General features: G+C 33.0%; 1 protein-coding gene and 1 long non-coding RNA gene across 3 annotated transcripts in view; one reads left to right on the top strand and one right to left on the bottom strand.

Annotated features, from left to right (window-relative positions):
- LOC143917603 (uncharacterized) overlaps positions 1-21,500 on the bottom strand; it is a 28,636-nt gene extending 7,136 nt beyond the window's left edge. Inside the window, exon 1 of one of the 2 annotated variants that reach the window (XR_013261082.1) lies at positions 21,394-21,500. This is a non-coding gene — a long non-coding RNA (uncharacterized LOC143917603). Of the gene's footprint in view, positions 1-8,851; positions 9,096-21,393 lie in introns of those variants that run through there. The other variant, XR_013261081.1, reaches the window with a different exon arrangement.
- LOC143917602 (uncharacterized) lies at positions 10,049-16,770 on the top strand. Its single transcript, XM_077439162.1, has 2 exons — positions 10,049-10,502; positions 14,943-16,770. The coding sequence occupies exons 1-2, from the start codon at positions 10,349-10,351 to the stop codon at positions 15,551-15,553; spliced, it is 765 nt and encodes a 254-aa protein (XP_077295288.1). The 5' UTR covers positions 10,049-10,348; the 3' UTR covers positions 15,554-16,770.
- Positions 21,501-22,590: the final 1,090 nt, after the last annotated feature.

Here is a 22,590-nt window from a genome sequence, read left to right as displayed (position 1 = left end):
GAAATCATACGTAACTGCTCTATTCGAGGAACGCGTAAAAATTGCTTTCACCTTGAATATTGCTTCAATTTCAAAATTTAAACAGCAGTATCAAAATTTAGAATTCCAGTCAAAAAACTAACAATGAAACTAGAATTGGTCTCCACAACTCTGGTTTTTACAAAGTTTGATGGGACGATGAAAAATCATTGGATATATTCCCCAGAAGCAGAGATAGGCGCGAAAATGTACTGAAACTGGTTTCTATTGTTAACCTTTTTTTTGCTCTCTAGAGAGCAAAAAAAAAGTAGTAGCTAGGGCAGTCTTTTTGCTCTCTAGAGAGCAAAAAAAGGTTAACAATAGACATTGATAAAAGGAACCAATTTATTTCGAGCTTGCGCATCCTAGCGCCGCTCACTGCCAAGAAGACTTCACTACATGGTAAATAATAAGTATTTGACATTATTATTGACAACCATAGGAGTAGAATGCATAGAATCGCTCTCAGCCTCCAAAAATGTTGCTACAAAAACTCTGCACGGCAGAGTTTATTCATTATTTGCTAAACTTCGTCTCTCTTCTGACTTTCCGTCTCTCTCTTCGATGGCTTGCTTTTAGACGATACTTTTGTTAACAATGACCATTCTATGCATTCTACTTCTATGTTGACAACCTGTGAGTCAGCACTCAAAGGTTGTCAATAATAAATATTTCGTCTTTTCTGTTGAAAGCCCGCCACGCTGAAAATTTCGCCAACATTTCCAACTGTAATTATTTAGAAATCCAATACAAAGCAGGTATAAAAATTGCAGCTAATCCAAACAAACTCTAGATCACTACCCTAGATAACTACCGCCGAGGATTTCGAGTTTTGTAAAGGTGTGTTTAGACTATCTAATATATCTTGCAACAATATAAAATAAATCAAAAGAATGTATTTTTCCAAAAGTAGTTCCATCTTCATTGTTGTTAAAATGTAATGCTCACAATCTAAATGCCAAACCAAAATCTAAAATACTTAGCAGTTAGGGATTTCCATCGGGAAATTCTGCTATGGTTATAAATTCAGAAATTCTGGTCTAAACCAGTCTTTATAAACGTTGACATATGAATGACAAGGATTACACGACCCATGTTCAATGCAGTTTTTACTTTATCTATGTGCGTAGTAACAGTAGATGAAGTTTTGTGATCACGTGAAAATCCGAACTCGAGATTTTGCCTGATTCGAACTCATTAGAACTTTGATTAGAATCGATCACTGGTCACGTTTTCATGATCTAGAAGAAATGTGTGTGTGTGTGTCTGTATATTTTGGGGATTTTTTGAACACTGTTAGCCCTATCGAACTGAAATTTATTATCAGTTACTGAAATTCTTATCGATACGACGTAATTTTTTTTCAAATTTTTAAGTTGACCGGAAATGGTACCTCCCTTTATAGGTGTCCTCTTTTTTTAAGTTTTTGAATTAAATTATCTCCCAAACTTCTAATTTTAATGCTACCTGGAAAGGCTTAGCGGGTAGTATTCTTGTTTACTTTGTACATGCTCAAAATACAACGCCTATCGGCGTTTTTCAGGCCCATGGACTTGTTCGCAAAACGTCGATCGGCGTTGGTCCGCATCAAAGGGTTAAAACATGCAATATGTGTACTTAGAAAGCAAAAAAATATGCATTGTGGTGGTTGCATATTTGAAAATTTAAATACCTACCCACTTATGAACATTTTTACACGAAAACAAAATTTAACTTAAAAACTTGTTAAAGACTTAGCTTTTCAATCCTACTACTATACACTAGCTATTCTATTACTATTAATTAACCATTCGTCTTTGTAATGTATACAAATTCTTAGGGTTTCAAAATGTTTTGGTATACGAAAATTTTCATGCAAATTAAAGTGACCCAGCTGAGCAAACCAACGTGCAAGTCTTGTTTGTTGTGTTTTTATGTCGTTGCTAAGGCCATTTAATCTAGCACTGTCGATACTTTAAAAACAAAATTAAATTTTTATGTATCAGCGTTTTTTTTTCTTTGCATTTTCATGCTTTGAACTTTTAAGTATATTGTGTATGTATGTATGTATGTACATACATAAATATGTATGGAGCGAAAAACGCGAATTTTAGATTTTCATCGATGGACCCATTGGAAAACTTTCGTCGTATCAAGGGAACGTTAAATAAAAAACTTCATTGGTTTTTAAAAATTGTCCACAGACACCAACCCCCCCTCCCCCCAAAGCAAAAAAAAGTTTTTTTTGTTCCTAGAATTGGCGGAAAATTAAACCACATGGCTCGGTGGTTGCGTTTATGTTTAGCACCGAGAGATTACTGGGTTCGACCCCGTGCTTATCTTTAATACTGCTGGTTAGAATTGGACAAGCGCCAAGAATTCATACCACTGGAATATCAAGTTGACTTTTTTAAAATTATTTTTGCAATTTTGCTATTTTTTCGAGTAAAATGACGCGGCACTTTAATGCGGATTTCTTGTTTATTCAATAAGGCATATTACACTATAAATATTATCGTGATCCGTATTGATAGTCTAATAGGTTAATATCAGTAATATATCCGGGCCGTTTTGAAATCCACGATACTACATAGAATCATGATCCGTGTTGATAGTGCATGTATTACTCCCCAATAGCATAAAATACGTGTGTTAAATTCAAGGCGCAAAGAATTCATTCACGATCATGTGATATAAATATGTATGTACATATCTTGACATAATTCTCATTAGTATATATATTTTTTTAATTTAGAGGGGGGGGCTAATGTCCACATACATTTATCTTTTTCCTTTCAGAGTTTCAGATGGATAAATATATACATATATATTTACTAACTAAATTGAATCGTTTTCCAAAGACTTCTATAAATTTATCAATTTTGTTCTGATCAAGGGGATCATGAAATTTTGAGCTCTAAAAGTCTATACATACCAGTGGCGTGCGCTGAAATTCTCTCTCTTTTTGTCGTACAACCTTACTTAATGTGCACGAGCAGGATACAAGGCTGTTCCTCTTGTATCCTGTTCGTGCACATTAAGTAAGGCTGTACGACAAAAAGAGAGAGAATTTCAGCGCACGCCACTGATACATACCTATTTGAACTTTAAAGTATGAGGAAAATAATGATCAAAACACCTTAAAACCAACATTTTATAAAAATGTTCTGAAAATTTAAATGACAATATTGACCGAAATGATTTTATGTAATAATATACAAAATGTAATAAAAAGTGGCGCACGTAAGATATATCTCGTGCGAAAAAATCACGTAATATTGTTCGCTCTTTCTTGCAGCAACTAACTGGTGACTATGTACATTAAGTATGCACATTTTCGCTCAAGTATTACTATGCAAAAGAATATATTTGCTCAACTGAATACATTCAACGGGTCGTACATAATACATGTTTTCATATTTCAGTAAAAAATATTTACAAATGTTTTAAACAATCAATGTATGTATATTTGATTTGTTCTCTTGAGTGACTTTCTGGTTTTATTGTTTATAAGAAAATACACCTGGCGTTACCCAACTATGTTACTAAGGCTAAATAATATATGCATATAAATAAAGATCTTGTGGACTAAATAATGCCTCCATATAACTAAATAACCAGTATTTAACTCTCTACGAACAGGGAGTGCCGGAACTCTATTTGAGGCTGTTAAGCTGCAATATACATACATATAATATAAGAACGCCACAGCTTCGGTTAAACTTTTCCCAGATACAGATAGGTTTACCATAGGAAAAGGAGTAAGACAAGGACACAATATCTCTTCTAAAGTATTCAATGCAGTGCTTGAGGGAGTTTTCAGGAACCTGAAATGGGACACAGCAGGAGTAAGCATCAACGGTCTCTTCTTGAGTCATCTTCGATTAGCAGACGATATAATTTTAATAGTCTAGCTGTTGTACCTACTTAAAAAACTAACCGCTAGATAGGGAAAGTAGGAAAATAGGATTAAAAATTAACGTAGATAAGACCAAACTAATGTTTAATAGTTATTGCATGCCTGAAATTCATTTTGAATTACGATACGAGACCTCGTTGGAGATAGATACTTTTCCAAAAAATATTTTAAGTGGACCAACCAGTTTGGGATTGATGTAGGTTATTCAGTAAAACTGAAAAGAGCGTTCTGTGAACCGTGTTGGCTGTTTGCTGACCAAATAAAAACCAATATTATAATTCTTCTTGGGCACACAAGACTGGAGAGGATTTAAAAAAAATGTAATTTATACACTAAATCCTGTTGTACGTACGATTTGTGGAAAATTTCAGAGACAATTGAAGAATATACATATCTCGTCAGAATCTCAAAGTCGTGTAAATTATAATTGGCGTCAGGTCATTATGTTATTAATGTCATATTAAAATTGGCTAAATGTAATTTGACATTTCAAGGACATCAAGACAGTTTGGTATCTTCTAACAATCCTGGAAAATTTCTATCTTTTATTAAACTTCTGGCAACTTATGTTCCACTTTTGAAATCATTGATAACCAAACATAAACAATTTCTGTGACTTAAAATGCAGAAGAACAGATTTTTCTACGTAAAAAAGGTATGTATTATTATTTTGGAAAGTTTTTTTATAACTAAGGAAATAATATGTGTATAAGAGGTATATTGCGGGGGGGAGCGCATGGAATTCACGTTACGCCACTGCGTCCACTCGAGCTAAGAGAAAACTGACGCTGAGGAATAAATCTGCAGCGAACGCAGATAAATGTGTGGCTGAATATTTTAAAGCCAAAAATATACATAAAGCTGGAAACAACTGTAAACGAAGCAGCCACCACCTCCAAAAGTGACAGGAAAGAGACTCTCAAAATGTTCCTACTCAGCTTGATACCTGAATTGGAAGAATTAAGTGATTTTGAAAATTAAAATCTGATCTAATCAATATTTATTTTTATCGATGGTTTTTAATTTATGACATATATAATTTACGTTACACTATTTTGTAAAACAAAAGGCTTCTCAGTAGATTAGATTATTCTAATGGTAAACTGATAGTTAAGATTAGAAAAATGAGGTTTTAAGTTTGTTACTATTTTCTGACCATAATTTTTATAAATTTGAGTTTGTATAAATGCCTAAATATTAGAGCAATTTTAGAATTTTGGCAACTCTATTGCTTTTTTTAATATCGCCTCACCTCCTTGAAAAACTCCTGGATCCGTCTCTGGATAGCACCAATATTCCCTTCTGAAGGGCGCGATCACACAGCGAGGGATGCGGTATGCTGTACGTGGGATATTTTTTTAGATAGTTTTAAACAGACAAAAAAATATATGTCGTGCGGTATATATGTACAACGGACCGTCTATTCATTGAAGCGATCTCGTTGAAATTCTATAGAATTGTTTATACTAACTTGACGGTGATATATACCAATTCGACCCTTCGGACGGAGATTGACAGTGATCGATAATTTTTATTTTCTATAATCTTATTATTTTCGACAAGTTCTGCTATATTTTTTTGCAAATATGGGATACACCGTTATCGATCACTGTCAAGCTCCGTCCGTCGAATTGGTATATATCACTGTCAACTTAGTATAAACAATTCTATAGAATTTCAATGAGACCGCTCCAATGAATAGACGGTCCGATGTATATACCGCACGATACCGCGTATATGACTTTTTTTTTGTATATTTAAAACTATCGCATTTAAAACTATTTAAAAGTGATCGCGCCCCAATACTCTTCTTACTCTGCGGTACCGATAATAGGCAATTACGTCTTCTTCATCTGAACTATTACTTGACATTTTGCGAAAAACAGCTTCGTGACTACAAACTTGTAGAGAACTTACATATGTACATACTCTGAATGATCCACAATCAGATTGCAACTCCATTTTGATTGCAAACTGTTTGTGTGTGTGACTAGTATGCAACAAATTTGAAACTTAAGTTGTAAACCAGTCATACCTTGTGCGGAGGGCCTAAAGGTGCGATATGTGTGACAAAATTCGATTTTAAACATGACTAACTTACTTGGTTTTGTTTAGACGACACATTTTGTGAAAATTAAACAACTCTCTTTACATTCGACAAGCAACAGGCAGAATTGAACAAGCGTTCTGGTTGCATCTAAAAATACATCTGCATGTTAAATCAATATTTCACCGCCTCATACCACGATCGGTTACTGAATGAAACGGGGGCCCCCACTCGGGCTCCAAACAAAGAAGCGTGGGTGGAAAAGGGACGAGCTCGCCCGGTCTGCCTGGGGCCCTTTATTGATCGGTCATTGCGTTTCCACTTCAGCTCTGGAACATCGTGTACTAAAATTAACCTCGACCAAGTACAGAATCCTTGATACTTTTGTCGTGAACTCGAACCTCTAGGACGAGGGTTTTCAATATTATACAGACATTCAAAATCAAATTTATTAAACTACCTACATGGGTTGAATTTAATCTTGTTCAGTTATCACTCATTTTATGTATGTACGTGCCAGACAATTTGGAATCTCAAATTTCGATAAAAAATTGTTATCTGGTATAGGCTTTATTTTGTGTGACCCAAATAAATCTTTCATGTAAAGAATATTGAAAAAATCCGGTTTAGTACTAAAAGTTCAAGAAAGTCAAACCAGGGCAATAAAATAAATGTCCAAGAAAGGAAGAACGTGCGAACTGGCTCAAACTGAGAAAGCTGTTCTTACACCTTTAAATCGCAAACAGTTACGGTGAACAGATATCAGTTCAATTTAATTCGTAATTTTCTGTTTTTTTTTTTCAAGTTAAATTCATTTTATGTAATACAAGCTCGGATAAGTGGAATCTCCAAGTGATAACTGGAAATTTAGTCAACCTACACCCAGCTTATTTGATTATCCTTACATACATATGTATATACATACCGTTATTGCTTAAGTTACTCTTGGATCCTTTTTTCTAATTATGTATTTATAATTAAACGTTAAATCAATAAAATATAAAAATATAATTTTCATATTATTCATATAAAATTTTAGGGTCTACCTCACGGGCCGGAAAGTGAAATTACCGAAAACGCAAACATCGGAAGGCAAAGATCGAAAATCGAAAGATCTTAAGTCGAAAGATCAAAAAAAAGGTGCATGGTAAACGGTACATCCTCACTTAATTTGCGAGCAGGATACAACAGGAACAAGAGGAACAGGCTTTTCCTCCCGTATTCTGCGCGCGCACATAAATACGGGAGGAAAAGCCTGTTCCTCTTGTTCCTGTTGTATCCTGCTCGCGCAAATTAAATGAGTATGTACCGTTTATCATGCACCTTTTTTTATCTTTCGACTTAAGATCTTTCGATTTTCGATCTTTGCCTTCCGATATTTGCGTTTTCGTATTCTGCGCGCGCACATAAATACGGGAGGAAAAGCCTGTTCCTCTTGTTCCTGTTGTATCCTGCTCGCGCAAATTAAATGAGTATGTACCGTTTATCATGCACCTTTTTTTATCTTTCGACTTAAGATCTTTCGATTTTCGATCTTTGCCTTCCGATATTTGCGTTTTCGGTAATTTCACATTCCGGCTCGCCACGGAGACCGAAAATTTTTTTTATCTCAAAAAAAAAGTTGTACATACTTCTCTTGCAATAAAATTATATTTACAAAGATCATAAATTATATAAATGTTTATTAAATCAAATAATATTTTATAAATTATATTTATCTAGAATAATAATAATTTAGCAATTTCTTCAAAACAAAATTTTCGTTTGATTATTATTATGTTATGCTGATGATAATTTGTAATTGTAAATAGATAAAACGAATTTTAATACATATACACATCTATTGAAAGGTTCACTTATTTCGTCGTAAACAACGATAATACCTTTATCATCACCAAGACGATTTAACCCTGATGCAGTTCATCGCACCGCAGTTCTTTTCACAATCATCGTATTATGTACTCGAGTGCTACTCATGCTACTGAAATAGAAGTCGAACAAAGAGCCGCACTTAACTTAGTGCATCAATGTATTTATTATCGGTGCAAGCAAAATATTTTTATCGCAATGAAACAACCACGTCCTAATTTCGTTGATTTCAATACGACCTTAGCAACATGGCGGTTGCTGTTCTGCTCTTGCATATGTGCAATGAGGAAATTTAGTGCTCGTTGGCCTTTATCACACTTCGAGCTCAAATGTTTTGCATGATGATTTTATTAAGAAGTTTGGTGCCAACAGACAAATTTTGAAGTGCTATTTACATTCCAAACTTATACAACGTTTCATTTTAATCTCCATCGTGAGACCAATTAAAACCATTATTACTCTCATTACTTTCTCTTATGAATTTTCTTCAATGTATTGCACAAATACTAACTAACCATTTTTGTTAAAACTTCAGACGCGTATGCAAATTCTTATTCATTTTCCGGGAGTTTTTCCAAAATCCAACTGGAATCCAGTTGTACAATTTTTATATGCACATTATGAATGGATGATTTTGTAATACCAGTTTGCTAACCTAATGTACATACATACATGTAGATGAAATTGAATTCCAAACGAATCACCCAAATGCGCATATGTGTTTTGTAATAACTTTCACAATCGTTTTAGAATTGCGGGAATTTTTAACAAAATAAAACTTAATACGTCTACAACTAAATTTTATAAACTATAAAATAGATTATACCTCCATACTGGTGTATTGAATTAGAATGCAGCAAGGAAATTTTGAAATTGTGTTAGATTAAATTTGTATAAATAGTTGTCTGCAAAATACAGTAAAATATACAAAAACAACATTGAATAAATTCTAATGTGTATTGAAAGAAATCGATTTGGATTATTAAAATATGTAAATATATAAATGAAATCGAACTTACATATGTACATATGGGATGACCGTCACAGCACTAAATGTTAAAAACAAACGTCAACCGTAAACGTCAAATAGAATGTCGGCGGGCAAATTACAAACGCGTCTTACACGATATATTTGCACCATCGTAATGGCGGAGGCTCCATTTACTTATATTGATGACTAAAATGAGCAATATGGCAAAGTATGAAAACGATCGGATAAGAGATAAAAATGACCACTAACACGAAAGCCATGTGAAACGTAAAGGAGGTATGTTAAATGTCGAAAATATTCGTTTACCATGCATACATATGAAAAACGGTTAGTATATACATATATATCACTGGCGTGCGGTAAAACTCTCTCTCCCCCCGTCGTACATCCTCACTTAATTTGCGAGCAGGATACAACAGGAACAAGAAGAACAGGCTTTTCCTCCCGTATCCTGCGCGCGCACATTAAACAAGGCTGTGTGACAAAAAGAGAGATAATTTCACCGCATGCCACTCATATATATTATATATACATAGTACTGTTTACCATGTACCTTTTTTTTGATCTTTCGACTTAAGATCTTTCGATTTTCGATCTTTGCCTTCCGATATTTGCTTTTTCGGGCTTTTCACTTTCGGTCTCGTGAGGTAGACCTGTAAATATGTACATATATACATACGATATTTAATTTGAATATAATTTTGTATCGTAAAAAATTACCATCAACCCCGCTTACCAAAATTATCAATATTTTTAAATTTTATTTCGATTTAAAAATAGTTCCTTTTGTACTAACCTCTTCTTACTTTCACTTACGATTACAATTAAGGAAAAATTTTGCCTCTTATTAAAACTTTCATTTGTAAATTAAGTATACATATACATGTGTAATTTATTTTTGACTATAAAAATAAATAAGATCTCAAATATATGTATATATATATATATATATATATATGAATATATTCGAAAAATTCTTTCACCAAAATAAGGGGAATATTTTGTTTCTGACATCTTAAAAATATGCCTATTTATAATCCCCCTCTCCCTTCTCAATAAAGCAATATTAGCTCACTTTAGATAAAATCCTTAGTCCGCGTCTAGTCCGCGTAGTAAGTATATTTTATGTAAAAACATCCGTTTTCAGATTCCGAATGTCGAACCGACTTAAAAATAAGAAAACGAATGCGCCATTTCGGAAATAAAGACGCCTATGGATAAAAGTAGGTATATTCGATCAATCGGTGCGGAGAGTCGCCGACGCTCAAGTATTGAATATGAACGTCGTTCGATTTTGGTACAACGAGCAGGCACGGTGCTCGCCGATAGAGACTATATTCGCGTGCAAAGGAGAGTGTGTGTGGAGTGTGCAGCAGGAGGTGAGCGTAGGGTAGCGTGTGGGTGAGCGTGAACGTGAGCGTGAGCGTCGGGCGCCAATAGTGTTTGTGGCGCTCACGGACCCGTCTGAGCGTTCGCCGTTCGCCGTTGAACGCTCACCCGCTCAGTTGAGCGTCGTTTCCTCATAATGGGTGGACGTGCGACAAACAGGGAGAAGAGGCTGCTGGTGGCCGAAGTCCGCGCCAGACCCGCCCTCTGGGACGACCGCCATCAGCATTTCAAGAAAGCGTCTATCACCAGACGCCTCTGGGAGCAAATTGGCGACGTGCTCCATTTGCCCGGTAACGCGGCACACGTGTGTGTACTACACTCTACACGCACCACCCCACTACCCCACCACCCCACCACCCCACCACCCCACCACCCCACCACCCCACCACCCCACCACCCCACCACCCCACCACCCAACCACCCAACCACCCAACCACCCAACCACCCAACCACCCAACCACCCACCTACCCATCCACCCATCCACCCCTCGATCCCACCCCATCGCCACCTCCCTCCCTCCCTCTGTTTACCCCTAGGTAGGGTTGCCGTTTATATACTTTTGGAATTTCGAAAAGCCTCGTTTCAGTTATCTTGGCTCAATACAAAGAAAAATACGCGATTCCTATTGCTAAGCTAAGATACTATGCCCAATAGAAGTCGTTCATTTAAAATTTTAGAGGAACTTGACAAAGCTAATCTGCTACGTCCACACTAACGATATCTACACCCGATATTTTCGAATTTTCCATATCCAGTTCCCATATTGCAACCTGTGGTTGCTATTTAGGAACTGGTTATGGAAAAAATCGTAAATATCGGGTGTAGATATCGGTAGTGTGGACGTAGCCATCGACCGATTGGAACCGAAATCTTAACTTTGCCTACTGGCAAGTTAACTAAAATGAGGGTGTGATTCATTAACTTGTTGGGTATATCATGTTGCCCCTTAAAATGTTCTACATTTGTTAGATTTGCCGCCATAAATAGCTTTTTTTTCTTCAATAGCTAAAAACTAAACTTTATCTTGTATCAATAATAGAAAAATTCAAATTTAAAATTCTTTTGTTTTAATCAGATCACTTTTCGAGCAAAAGTGAACTTAATGAAAACTTGGTACAGCCATAAGAAAAAGGATGAGTAGTAAATTAACCGTCACCAGAAAATGCCTCAAAAGTTAACGAGTCACTTTTGTTAAGTTTTTATTTTCATTCGGTATAAAATATTTCGTCAAAAATCATATCTCGTTAGTATTTATAATGTTGGCATTGACTTAGTTTTAATGATTTCTTTTGAAATTTCCATAATTTGACCTCTCCTTAATATTGAAATAATATTGAGAGACTAAATAAGTAATAATATTTAATATTTGAAATAAGTAATAAGTATTGAGTAGATATTTTTGTTGGTACTAATTAAGCAACACATTTTAAAGTCATACAAAGTACAATAAAAATTTTCCGAATTAAAATATGTAGGAAATGTGTTAATTACTTGGTTACTCGCAAATATCATGCGGCTTTGATCTTAATGCATTTTGTCAACCTCTAATACATTTTGAAATATGACTCCTTGCACGAATAAACTAATTTTAATTTAAGCTATGGGTATAATAAAATCTGTTGTGAACAGATATGCCATAAATGTAGTAAGTTTTTATTTGTACTTGGTTGAGTTTCAGAAAACACTGTTACCCTACTTATCCACCCTTTACACGCACAACTTTCAATTTTTGTTTTTTTCATTCATACTTCCATACTAGATACATACATGTATTTATCTCTGATAAAAAATATTTTGAGTGACAATAAAGTACAGACCCACAACATGTAACACGTAAAAGCTCACAGTCGCGTAAATTAATTTTTCAGTTTTCCAATTTTTTAGCGGTAGATTGTTTTGTATTTTCCCTTCCTCTGAATGATGGAATGATTCAACTGGGTAGACATAATTAATTTGGATTTGTCCCAGAGGAGGGGGCACAACCAGAATAAAATTATATTTTTAAATAATATCGAAAGAAGAGCTTAAATGTTTTATTTGTCATCAAACTGAATATACGTTTGCATTTCGGAAAATATACTAGTTTGTGCAACCGATGGTGCTGCTTCAATGGTTACCAAATATGTATTGAGGATTTATCGCATATCTGAAAAAAGTTTTACATGGATCTCTTAATATATTCAAAACAATAAATTTCATTAAATCAAGTCTACTCCGAGATCACCTTTTTCGAATAATATGTGAAGAAAACGAGGAGGATTTTGAGCGCCTTCTATTATGCTGCGTACGCACCAAACCAACGAACGGCCCACATGCCAACTTTTAAAACTAGTAGCGTACAAAATATCGAAATAAAAATTAAATCAAAAAATTTAAATTAAATATCAAAATTAAAACTATTATTATTATATTAAAATTAAAATAAAATATTGAAAGTTAAAACAGAACATACGCAATTTAAATAAATTTTCGAGATTGAGCTAAAATTAGATTATCAACAATCGTATACAGGTAGTCCTTAACTTAAGATGTTTTGATTTACGCACTATGATCGAAAAAAAATCAAAGAATTAATTTTTAAAAGTCGATCTTTAAACCATTTTCGTCAAGAAATACCGCTACTGTGTTCACACACAATTTCGGCCGTCGATGATCGGTAAAAAAAACATTTGAAAACCGACAACTAGAGTTGTTTTTTTTTTCTTTCGTCGAAACAAAGGTAATAGAGAATTCTATATTTTAAGTTGGTCGGCAATCACAAACAAAAACAAAATCACACATCATCCGATAAATTTTACCTTTGAGCTGATTTATTTATTAATATTATTTCCCTTTGTGATGACTAGACTGCGGATAGGACCGTGCTTTGTCCAGGAATCGGGGCGGTTTGGCTCTATTTACAAAGCTAGAGTAAAAAAAAAAGGTTGGGCGAACCTTTAACAAAGCATTTACAACAATTGAAAAATAAACGGCGCGCTGTGTGTCCAGCCACTAGTGATGACCGACAAGAGGATGGATTTTGATCGAATGAGAGCGAATTCATGAATATACAAATACAATTTCAAATCAACTCATACAACCGTATGTATATAGGCTAAAGTGTGATGCCGTATAATTGTTTTCTTAGAGGACAGTGGATATCGTGACGACTTTTAAGAAATAATAACAAGATTTTTTTTTCGCTCGTAAGCAGAGAAATTATAATATTTCTCTGGTTGTAAATGCGTACCGTCGTAATTCAAAACATCAACGATGATCTAATTTTAGCTCAATCTCGTTCTTTAGCTTAATTTTGATATATAATTAAATTTTTTTTATTTAATTTTTATTTCGATATTTTGTACGCTACTGGTTTTAAAAGTTGGCCTGTGGGCCGTTCGTTGGCTTGGAGCGTTTTCATCTTGTTTTTTTCGTTTACATTTGATTTTACATTTTCAGTTCCGGATCCGGATTCCTTTTTCAGTTCCGGATCCGGATTCCTTTTTTAGTTCAGGATCCGGTTTTATTTTTCAGTTCCGGTTCCCGATTCCAATTTCAGTTCCGATTCCCGCTTCCAATTTCAGTTCCGATTACCTTATACATACATACATATGTATATATATATAAAAAAACAATCGTTTCTGTCGTTTAATATGATTTTTTTTCGATTCGAATCAATTTAATAAAAAAACCAATGAACGTTTACTATTAGATTAGCCATGTTTAAGTGATTTACATTACAAATACCGAGCGAAGCTGGGTAAAACCACTAGTATATAATATTTTTAATATGTACTTTTTTTCGAGAAAAAATGGGGGAGGCACAGAAAAATATTAAATGCAAAAGGGGGCCACGTCCAAAAAAGGTTAAGAAATGCTGCGTTAACGTACGGAAACTCATTTATTTGAGATTGAGCTAAAATTAGATCATATATAGGTAGTCCTTGACTTAAGATGTTTTAATTTACGCACTACGATCGAAAAAAAAATCAAAGAATTAATTTTTTAAAGTCGTTTTTAAAACTAGAGTTTTCGGTTTTTCGTAGAAGGGTTTTTTTTCTTTCGGCGTTTCAAACTTTCAATATCTAATTTGAATTTTAATATAATAATTTTAATTTTATTTTGATATTTGAATTTAATTTTAATATAATAATAATAGTTTAAGTTTTGATATTTAATTTAATTTTTATTTCGATATTTTGTACGCTACTGATTTCAGCTAAGTTGCCCTGCGGTGCCCTTCGTTAGCTTGGTGCGTACGCACCATAAAACGAGAATGATGTTATTTATTTGTTCAAAAAACAGATAAACATTTTTTTGTAAATAAAAAATCCTCAAATTTTGATTAAGTCCTCTCAAAAAAAGTCTCCTTCTCAACCATATCCAATCCACAATTGGATGAACAAATCTTCAAAACTTTGTACTGAATACATTCTTCCACGCAATCCGCGAACGAGATATGTATATGTACATATTATACATACATATGTATATAACCTCAAATGTTATAGGAATATCTTTTTGAACTTACGTTTAATTTCATCATTAGCAATGATGATTAACACTTTTGCCATAGATTATCAAAATGATTTGTTTTTCAATCATCGCCTATAAATTGTGTAATCTCATTTCATTCGAACGTAACACATATCGCAACACAATGATGACATGTCTAAAATATTAATAGCTTTTATATTGTCGTTTTCTTAACTGCATTTTCCATTTTTGTTTATTTCTATTTTTATTTCAGGTAGTGTTGTGAAGACAAAATGGAAGAGCATGAAAGATAGATTTAGAAGAGAAATACAGAAATGTCCCATAAGACCCGACATGGACAGACACGATTATTCGTCAAAATGGGAATTTTTCGAAATGATGCTTTTCGTAAAAGATGTCATAAGTCCGAAATCATCAGGGATACATCTATCTAGAAATGAACACTTATCATCAGAAGAAGACACGAATAGAAAATACAACGATTTCCGCGACGTGAAAAAGGAAGAAAGTGAAGTAGACGATAGTGAATACGTAGAAAATTCAAATCAATTAAATTTGTTCCCATCGCTATTTTCGCATCAATCTTTGATTTCGTCTCAATCGATTTCGTCAACATCGTTGGATCAGTCTAGAAGTCAAAAAAGAAAAATACGCGACATCGCTATCGAAAGTTTAGTTTTGCAACAGAAGAGATTATTGAACACTATCGCAACTCTGCAAAGTCAAATCTCAAACATTGGAACCGATTACCAGTTTCTCATAAGTTTGTTGCCGTATATTGAAAATTTGGATCCTGTTAAAAAACTAGAAGTGCGAAACAAAATACAGCAAGTAGTTTTAGAAGCATATAGAAATCATATATGACTATATCAGCATCTTCAAACTTTAGTATCGAACGCTTGCACGGTTTTACAAATGAATTAATATATCACTAATATATAGATATGTGATGTAATATGACTGATACAACATGTAAATCTTATTTCCCACATGCCATATTTTGATGTCATATATTTTATGCTTTTGAAATAATTAGTATACGCTTCTTATTTTATTTGAGTACTGAAGCTTTTCCAACTGATTTTGTATATTATATATTATGTACTTTATAGTGCTAAAATAGTGAAATATTACGAATTTAAGTACGTAATTGTTAAGATCTGAGATAAATTCACCGCAAGTGTCCTGTAGTATAAAATTATTATTTTTATGCTAATTACACATTTTAATTTTGAAATGCTTATAAAACTTAAGTATAGCAACTCAATTGTAAAGGCTAGTGTTTGTCATATAAAAATTACTCGCAATTTCCATACTACATATGTACATACATATGTATGTACTTATGTATATATACTCCACATTTTGTGAAATTTTAATTAGTTAACAAGTGAGAATTTTAGTAAATAAGCATAAAACCAATGAGAAATTTGAAAATAATTTGATCAATAATTACGTTAAATATTTTTACATTAAAGAGTTACGCCGTACTATGACTATATGTAGTATATGTATGTGCATATGTTAGCCAGTATAAATTGTTTACCAAAATAATTAGTATGAAAATATGTACAGTAACAACCCTTAGTTGCCTTTTCAAAGGTTTCCAAATACATATTTGTATGTAAAAAAATTTTCACATTTTCATGATTAGTTTTATTTAGATGCGAGTATAAACTAATTCGCAATATCAAATGTATAACTATAATACCGTATGTATACAATCAAATGATTTCAGATATGCCACAACACTGCTGTGGCTATGCGATAGTCGTTGGCCACTTGAATTAAAAAATATGTACATTAATACCAATTGATAGTGCATGTATGAATATGCTAAACAGGAGCACTATTAAGGGCGCAAAAGATACTCAGTATTGTCACAGGGTTCTAATTTTTTTTAAAGTTTTATTTATTTAACTTTAAAAAAAATTAGTGGTCGACGACTGTTTCCTCTATATGTATATGTATGTATTAAAACGTGTATTTTTTTATAAAATACAAGAAAAAATAGATATTTTTTGATATTATTTCAATTTAATGCTTGATATCAAGTTAAATAAAGCTTGTAAAAGGTGTGTAAATATTTTATTTTTTATAAATTTTAAAAAGTTTTCTTATAATTGAAGAATCAACCAGAAGCATTCTCATTTGATTCCGCCTATTATTCGAAAGATAAAAACGTAATGATAAAATCAAAAATTCCATATACACATGACCAAAATTTATAAACAGGATGTTAGGTTTGTATTCAGGTACAAATGTATACATATGTATGTATGAACATATTATATATCTATATTATACCTGAATATAAACAGCTGGTTCTCATGTGTTCACTGACAGAATTTTGAAACCCGATTTAAGAAATAGGTAGCCTCAACTACCTGCATTCTTTTCATCCTACACCTGCATCGAAGGCGATGCACCTGGACTTGAGAAGCACAGTAAATGCATTTTTTATGCATCCTGTTGTCTGCATCATCGACAGGAGCGAGCGTGTTACAATTTGATTCTCTTAAGAGGCTAAAAAACGCTCGATAAACGTCAGGGAGAAATACTAAAGTATTTTCAAACGTATCTAATACGATATTTTTTTTACCATCATAATGGCGGATGACACTTCCACTCATATTGATGACCAAAATGGCAAAGTATGAAAACGATCGGATAAGATTCCAAACTTCGTCACACGACCAAATCGTTTTTGAACTAAGAAGAGCTTAGTAATTACTAATAAAATAAAAATGTATTTTTCTCGTGAAATAATATATAAAAAATAAGGTAATTATAATATGATACTAGGACCACATACACTAAATAATTATTAAGATATAAACACATGTAGCATTGTCATTGAATGTTGTTACAATTTCACACGGTAGACAAACATCAAAAAGGCCAATTTTTTTATTGATATTCTCCAGTTTATACATATATCATTATAAAATTGAAACAAAATGACAAAAAATAAGAAAAAAATGACAAAAAATTGAAACAAAATGACAGTATTTTTTATAAATATCATCTTATCTAGAACGTACGTAAATTCAATGACGAATTATGCGTGATTCATACTTTTACAAATTCGTGGAGATATTCATGCCTTTCCGTTCTAGCAAAAATTATAATATAATCATCGACGCGGAAATCAGTAAAGGTACCATAAGCGATCAACAATTTTCAAACACTGAATTTGAAATGAGAAACCTGCCGAGACATCGACACTTTATATCCTTGAGAGTTTACAATACATTTTTACTTTTACTCACGCGTATCTGCTGAATATATTAAAGTATAACGTATAATTTGAATAATAAATAATAATGAATAATAAATAAAGAATAAGTTTGAACATTACAGTCCCAGATTTTACTGTCCGTTCTAGTTATATGCCGCAATCGAATAAAAACTGGTAACGAAACGTATGTAGTACTAACCAGAGCAACAAGCCACAGTTCAATTCTGCTAATTGTAAGTATACTATTTTAGTTCAATTCTATTTAAAGTAAAAACATTTTGTAGCATCTACAAGACTTCTATGGTGGGTATGAGCAGATGATTTCAACTGTTGAATATGTAGAGACAGAAAAAGTAGTGCATCATATTTGAACCAACTGGTAACGGCAGTTAGATCACTTTTTATTAATTTGAAATACATATGTATATGAGACTAGTGGTGTTCTGCTGATTTTTTGTCGGTTCAACCGATAGCTTCGTTGAATTATGTGTGTCTGAGCACCTACTTGAAGCTGGAAAAAACCCGAATGTTCGACTTTCGAAATACTTGCGATCTCGTCGTCAACATTCGAAGTAAGATTTCGCAAATATTAGATAACGAATCGAAAAAACCAGATACGTGAATCGTACGATATACGTATTTATAATGCAACTCTTACATTGCGACTTGGAGATTAAATGACTGGCATAAACTGTAACAATTACATGACAATATGGAAATGATAGATTTCAGGAGTTCATCCTTAGATTTGTCTTGTAATCTTTCATAAATCAATATTCGTCTCCACAAATATGATTAAATGTATAAATTGCGATTTTTTTTATACGAAAATATAACTGCGCAGTTCACGTATGTGGATTTTAGACTGTTGATATGGTGGCTATTCAACATCCTGGAAAATGCGGTATCATTAGTCACGTTTTTAAAATAAATCTAAACATTTTTTTACACGCCATGTTCAATACTACGATTTTTTTAATTTAAAATATTCCGTAGTTTACAACAATATTCAGTGTATCAAGTAAATATTTGTTTTATTTACAATACTCAACACCTGTCTAATTATGACGTCTGTTTAGTTTACTCAATTTGTTCTACATACATAAAAAAAAATGTGTATGTAGTATTATAATTTTTAATCAGTATCGAATATTTTGACAGAATACCTGCCAAAATTTGAAGTCGTTCCGTAAACAGGACATAACATTACATCAGATTGTCAGTTTGTAGTTCATTCAGTTCAGAAAATATAAATGTATTATAAATATAAATATATATAAAAGTTAGATCAATTGTAACAAAAGTTGCAATAGTTTATTTTTCATAATATTTTCCAGATTATTATGAAAATTTTAAGAGTAGAAAGTGCAACAAAATCGATTATTCAATGTCCTATTTCAGAGATACTGTGATGCAAGCGAATTTCTATTCTAAACCCAGACCCAGAGCATTCCTATTCAAGGATTCATCACAATATCCAACGGTTTATTTATAATTTTCTTTTAAAATATACACACCCACTTAAAATTCGTATCTAGAAATTCACAACTTTAATTTTAAATATAAAGAAGGATTCACACAATTGAACTTTATAATAATGAAATTTTTCTCCTATAAAATCTATAAATCCCTTGAATTCAATATTTTTTACATACATTCATAACAAAATAGAAACTAATAATTTTAAGAAAAAATGAGCTAAATAATTTTAATTATCACTGCTAAACGGATTATTCCGCAAAAAGCGATCTCGCGCAAGTCACTAAAATCTCGATCACGAAACATCTGGCACTCTAGTTATTGTTAGTACGCGTGTGTAGCTTTCGATTGATGGAATTTTTGGGTGCCAGATCTTCCGTGATCGAGATTTTAGTGACTTACGCGATATCGCTTGTTGCGGAATAATCACTGAACCAATAGCACTAGAGGGTTTCTGCATATTGTTTTTGAGTTATTATTTCGAAATAAATTTTGAAATTCTACATACATATGTAGAATTGAATTTATGAAGGAACACGCGGTAGTTCAATGAGATTTTATTATGTTTATTTCCTCAATGCATCAAACGAACCGTTGTTTAGTCGCGGCGTTACGCAGTGTACCAACTTAACATATATTCAAGCATGCCAACTTAATCGTTTAATACATGCACTATTCTGGGGTTGAAAACCATATCCGACATGACCAACTGACATTACCAATCACATGTTGCAGCTACAGTGAGAGCGAGTTAGTGACATTCATGGACAAAACAGAAAAACTTTTATTCTCGTGGCGACGTTTATTTACTTATGTCTTATTTAAGTTATTTTAAGCAGTAGGCTGACATGGTTCTTGATTTCTATTGACCTACGATGATTTAAGGGTGGTTATACGCGGTTTCTTTTTAAAAGCTTTTATTTTTGGTTTTTTCTTGGAAAATTCATTAGTATTCAGTATTTGCAAGATGGCAAAAAAGCTAGTAAAACATGTAATTTTCAAGAGATTGACAATAGAACGAATAGCGGAAACCATGTTTAAGTGTAATCTCGGTGTAACCTAAGTCTAGTTATGATAAGGTGACCATTTTTTCAAATTGAAAACCAGGACATTTTATCAAAAAAATTTTTTTTTCTAAATTCTTCCATTATTAAAAACTAACAAAGAATTAATGCTCTTATAAAATCCTACACAGAACTGGCTAAAACTATTCTTATCGATTAGCAAACATTTTTAAGTTTCAACAGTCAATATTGCGTTTTATCACTGGACCACAAAAAGTACTTCAAGCAGATGAATGTGTTTCAGGTAAACAAAGACAATATTTGACTAATTTGCCAATATTTTTGTAGGAGATATCATTTTCGCTGAAGGCTTTATATATTTAAATTCATCTATTTAATTAATTTTTTAGATTAAATTCATATATTTTATTAATTTTTTAGATTAAATTCATCTATTTAATTATTTTGTTAGATTAAATTCATGTTATTAATTAATTTATGATCATCTAAAAATTTAATTCCTATTATTAACTTTATATGTATATAATAAGTTATTAATCAGAATATCTTGGCAATTGATTCAAAGAATAATTCCAGGCACCTCGAAATTTAAAAGTGAATATATTGTTTCTTACGATCAAGTCACCTCAGGAATATTTTTAATTTAGCTGAAGCCCTCTGCTTTTGAATTTTCCTTCTGATAGTAAAATAAGAGAGGAAGAGTATACACTTATGGGCTTGCATGGCTGATCAGAATATTTATTTACCAATGAAAAATTGTGTGTTTTTCTTCACACTGCCAAGTCAAAATCATGCAATTGACACATTTGAAAACCAACAATAAAATTGGATTATTATCGTAACAGTTCGACAGTTTAGTCCCCCTGTCTGTTGTACGTGACTGGAAGAGCGGCAACGTCGCTTTTCGCCACTGCGCAGTTGCGAGAAATCGACTCGCCGCCGTTCACAAACATACACACCTGTCTCCTTTTATCTCACTCAAGCAAACTCGCTCTATCTCACTTCCCCACCAACATAGTAGTACCGGTTTTATGTTGGCTCTAAATACGTATGTAACTCCTACTCCCCCCTCTCATAAAATGGTCACGTCAGTTCGCATACGCGCTTTTACGATTTTGCCAAAGCACCACCACCCTCCTTGAATTTGTCCTTGCGTTTGACGTTTACGGTCTATGAGTCACACAAAACAAACCGTAAAACGGTTGCAAGTCCTTCGTTTTTATATAAAAAAGCCAGCCACTGTTTGGTGTTTTTGCACAAACACTTGTGTAAAGTTTGTTGTAAATCTGACAAGAATGCAATGTGGATTTACTATACATATTTATTATAAAATCTAATTTGTAGGAATGCAATCAAATATACATATATACTTCAGAAAATTATGGAATACATGATCACATCTTCATTGGATAGCTTCTATACCATATCTTTAGAAATCTTCATCAGATGACATGTATGTGATAAAAAAATCACCTTTATAAGATTTATCATGGCAAAAATAAAAACATCGAAGGGTACAAGAGGATAATTTAGTTTAATTAAATTATTCAGATCAAAATATTTGAATTGAATTAAATTTTATATTGAAACATTTAGTACGATCATTAAATAAATGTCTTACATTGATTTATTGTCAATGTAGTCCTTGAAAAAGATTTCTTAGACTTAACTTTAGTTACTATTTCCAATGATTCCCAATTAAGATTGTGTGCTGACTATGAAAAGTGTGCAAGACTACTGGAAAAGGACTGGAGAAGCTTTCTAGCAATAGGGCTGCCAGCTTTATTGATATCCAAACCGGGACATTTTAATTGTATCCCCCCCACCCCCCACGTTTTAAAGTGACCGTTGATGGCTACACTATTGCACGTATTTTGATATTATTTTTTTCAACTTAGTAACTGCGAGAACTCGGTATCTCTGAACAATGAGTATAATATAAAACCGGGATTTTTGACTGTCCCGAAAAGTTCCTTCGGATGCCGAGACGAGAGGCTTGAAACCGGGACAAACACGGAATACCGGGACGCCTGGCAGCCCTATCTATCAATGAATATTGAAAAAAAGGATTGAGAAAATGAAATGGATAGTCGTCAATTGTAAAAAACTGTCCTTTTTTTATATACCTCCTTTACGTTTCACTTACGATTACAAAT

Source organism: Arctopsyche grandis, chromosome 10, assembly GCF_051622035.1.
Source record: "Arctopsyche grandis isolate Sample6627 chromosome 10, ASM5162203v2, whole genome shotgun sequence".
Lineage (NCBI taxonomy): Eukaryota > Metazoa > Arthropoda > Insecta > Trichoptera > Hydropsychidae > Arctopsyche > Arctopsyche grandis.
This window is presented reverse-complemented; position numbering and strand designations above follow the sequence as displayed.